This window comes from Branchiostoma floridae, chromosome 12 (assembly GCF_000003815.2).
Source record: "Branchiostoma floridae strain S238N-H82 chromosome 12, Bfl_VNyyK, whole genome shotgun sequence".
Lineage (NCBI taxonomy): Eukaryota > Metazoa > Chordata > Leptocardii > Amphioxiformes > Branchiostomatidae > Branchiostoma > Branchiostoma floridae.
This window is the reverse complement of record NC_049990.1, coordinates 18530118-18533007: the sequence shown is the minus strand read 5'-3', so window position 1 is coordinate 18533007 and position 2890 is coordinate 18530118. Positions and strand designations below refer to the sequence as shown.

Below are 2890 nucleotides of genomic sequence, written 5' to 3'. Positions count from 1 at the left end.
CCCTCGTTTCACACGCCATTCCACTGATGGTGAACCCCCATCAACATAGCTAGCGAGATTTTGTTTTCTTAGAAGCTACGCTATTATCTTTTAAGTCTCAGTTTTCCGGAGATTTACCCTATATGAAGGTATCTTTAGTGGATTACAGGCAGTTTATCGTGTACGAAGTCCTGAGAGGGCATTTTGAAGGTGGCGCACCAGTTTTTGGACGGTGGTTCCTCTACGTCTCTACGTGCGTAAAGCGAGCAATTGCGTCCCGTCAACGTAGCGTAAATACCGGCTCCACGTACTCATCTTCCGCGTTTCGTGACTGAAAATCCCGGACGCGATTAAGGATTTGCTTACTGCCCTAGGGAATTTGTTTTTGAGGAAAAAAGATCACAAACACTTGTTGAAGTTCGCGATGATTCGGTTGCACATATAGTAAAACGTGTTGGTGTTGCTCTATTGTGAAGAGATGGGAGATTCAACCATGTAGCGGCTTGCTATCCATTCTAGGGGGATTCCAACGGATGCCTACGAGTCACCATGGTGGTAAGTACACTAAATATCACAATAATCGGCTCAAAAAGCTTTCCATGTCTTTGAGAAAATCATATTAGCGTTCAACATCCTATAATTTGGATACAATAATGATGCTAGGGCGTGCAAATATTTTTGGGAGGATGCTACAAAATCGTCATGTAGAAACATACACTAAAGAGTACCATTGACCATTTCATTTAGGCGACCTGAAAATGGCATACGTACGATGGTAAACGTGTTTGCACAAAGTAATTGGACAATGTTGTGAATGTGCTTTTTGTTATACAACATTATAGTATTGCTTCAAGCATAGGACAGTGTTTGTATCCGATGCGGCGGCATTACACATGTAGATAAGCCGTAATTACGGAGAATTAATGAGACACACGGGGTACTGAGTCTGTGACCAGATGACCTTCAGAGATGACCATTTCATTTTGATAGATGTTCTCTTCAGAACCACATAAAATGGTTGCTCGTCACTATCCTCTAATTTAGTTGAAATCTTATGCTTAAAGAACGTTGTTGAAGAAGTCTCTTCATTCGTACACTGTAAATATTTCTGACCCGAATTTCAGATCATAACGTTATGTGTGATTTTACGTTTCATTTCATTTTCATTTCATTTATTTCCCTCAATTCTTGTTCACATTGCAACTGAAAACAGAAGGATTTGGCTTGTGTTGGCCCTGTCTTGTCTAGTTTGGTATGGTTTAATTTGCGTTTGTTTCTATTCGATTAAGGACGCTTTACTTACATTTGATACAAGTCACTTATCTCTAATTTCATTATGTGTTGAATCTAGACCTCAAATGGCAGACAATAAGGGCATATCATTTATATGCCACTTTCGTTAAATGCTAGAATTATCTTGAGGAGAGCATACAACGTATGAAACGCTTAGGGAATTAAGTGTTTTTATCCATTAAGACCTTTGCCATGTAATGTTTACCTTCGCCCAGAAGGTTGCGTTTTCTGTGTGTGCTTATGTGTGTGTGTGTGTGTATGTGGCTGTGTGTGTGTGTGTGCATACGTGCGCGTGTGTGTGCGTGTTTCTGTGTGTGTCTGTGTGTGCGTGTGTGTGTGTGCGTGTGTGTGCCTTTGTGTGTGCCTATGTGTGTGTGTGTGTGTGTATGTATATGTGAGTGTGTGTGTGTGTGTGTGTGTGTGTGTGTGTGTGTGTGTGTGTGTGTGTGTGTGTGTGTGTGTGTGTGTGTGTGTGTGCGTGCGCGCGTCCGCCTGTCTGAGAAGCTGTGTATGGATCCATATGATATTTGGTAGGTGGTTAGAGGTCGGAAATATAAAACTCGATAATGGGAATCCTATCGGTTTTTTTAAGATACTGCTGCTGCTCTTCCAGTTTTGATATCTCGTTTTATGGACATACTATAGTCGTAATTTTATAATGGTATATAGCTTATGATAATAATGATAATGATAACATTATTGCACAACAATTGTACGAGGTACAAAGTATGGCATCTACATGAATACAATGTTATAACTTATGTTACATATTCATCCCTGTCTACTAGTATTTCTTCTTATATTGTTTTACTAAGGAACAGGACATCACTTCAGACTAATATTAAGTATTGTTTACAAAGTGATTTCCACAACAAGCTACATTATAGTTGACGAATGTATTCTTATTCAATTCTACTTTTTAGGGGTTCGATAACCTCTTTGGATTTCTTTGTAATTGTAAACATACTGGCTTTTAAACATTAATGAACACCAGGCCAGCACACTCTGTTAATCGGCTCTATTGTAGGATTACACAGTCATGTAATGGGTTTAGTGTTGGCGGGGGCGATTGTATATCCCTACACGTAGATGATGTCAAGTTGAAACGAGTCCAAATTCATACCGCTGCGTTTAACCTTACTTTCGATTTCCAAATTCCGTAGCTTGACCAAATATAAAGTGGAAGAGGAACATAACCTAGCTGACCGATTCTGTACGAACAACTACGACATGTGTAGTGTCACCGAAATGAAAACAGATCTACAATTGATTGTAAAACAAATGTCAATATAAGTCGATGGCAAGATATACGATATCACTAGTAAACTGTTGGACGTACCGACTGGTAAGCATTTGATACCAGGTCAGAAAAGGAATGTCCTGCCTTCAAATACCAGAGTTATCAACCCAGTATTGAGACGTTCAAAAATGCTTTTGTCGCTAAAACGTTAACTGTTGTATACTGAAACTCGTTGCCATCAAGTACTATAGGGATATTGACATCCTCACGAGATAGCTTTAAACAACGCTTACATGTGTATAATTACAACTAGATGTGCAAAGGTTAGGTGTGACATGTCGTTCAGTGTAATATAACCAGCTGCTGCAGTGCCGCGTG

The 2890-nt window shown here is 39.6% G+C and overlaps 1 protein-coding gene across 1 annotated transcript in view; it reads left to right on the top strand.

Moving 5' to 3' along the window:
* The first annotated feature begins 93 nt into the window (after positions 1 to 93).
* LOC118427102 (guanylate cyclase soluble subunit beta-2-like) overlaps positions 94 to 2890 on the top strand; it is an 18095-nt gene continuing 15298 nt past the window's right edge. Inside the window, exon 1 of the mRNA XM_035836738.1 lies at positions 94 to 534. Coding sequence (XP_035692631.1) covers positions 529 to 534 — 6 coding nt within the window. The 5' untranslated portion in view covers positions 94 to 528. The remainder of the gene's footprint in view (positions 535 to 2890) is intronic.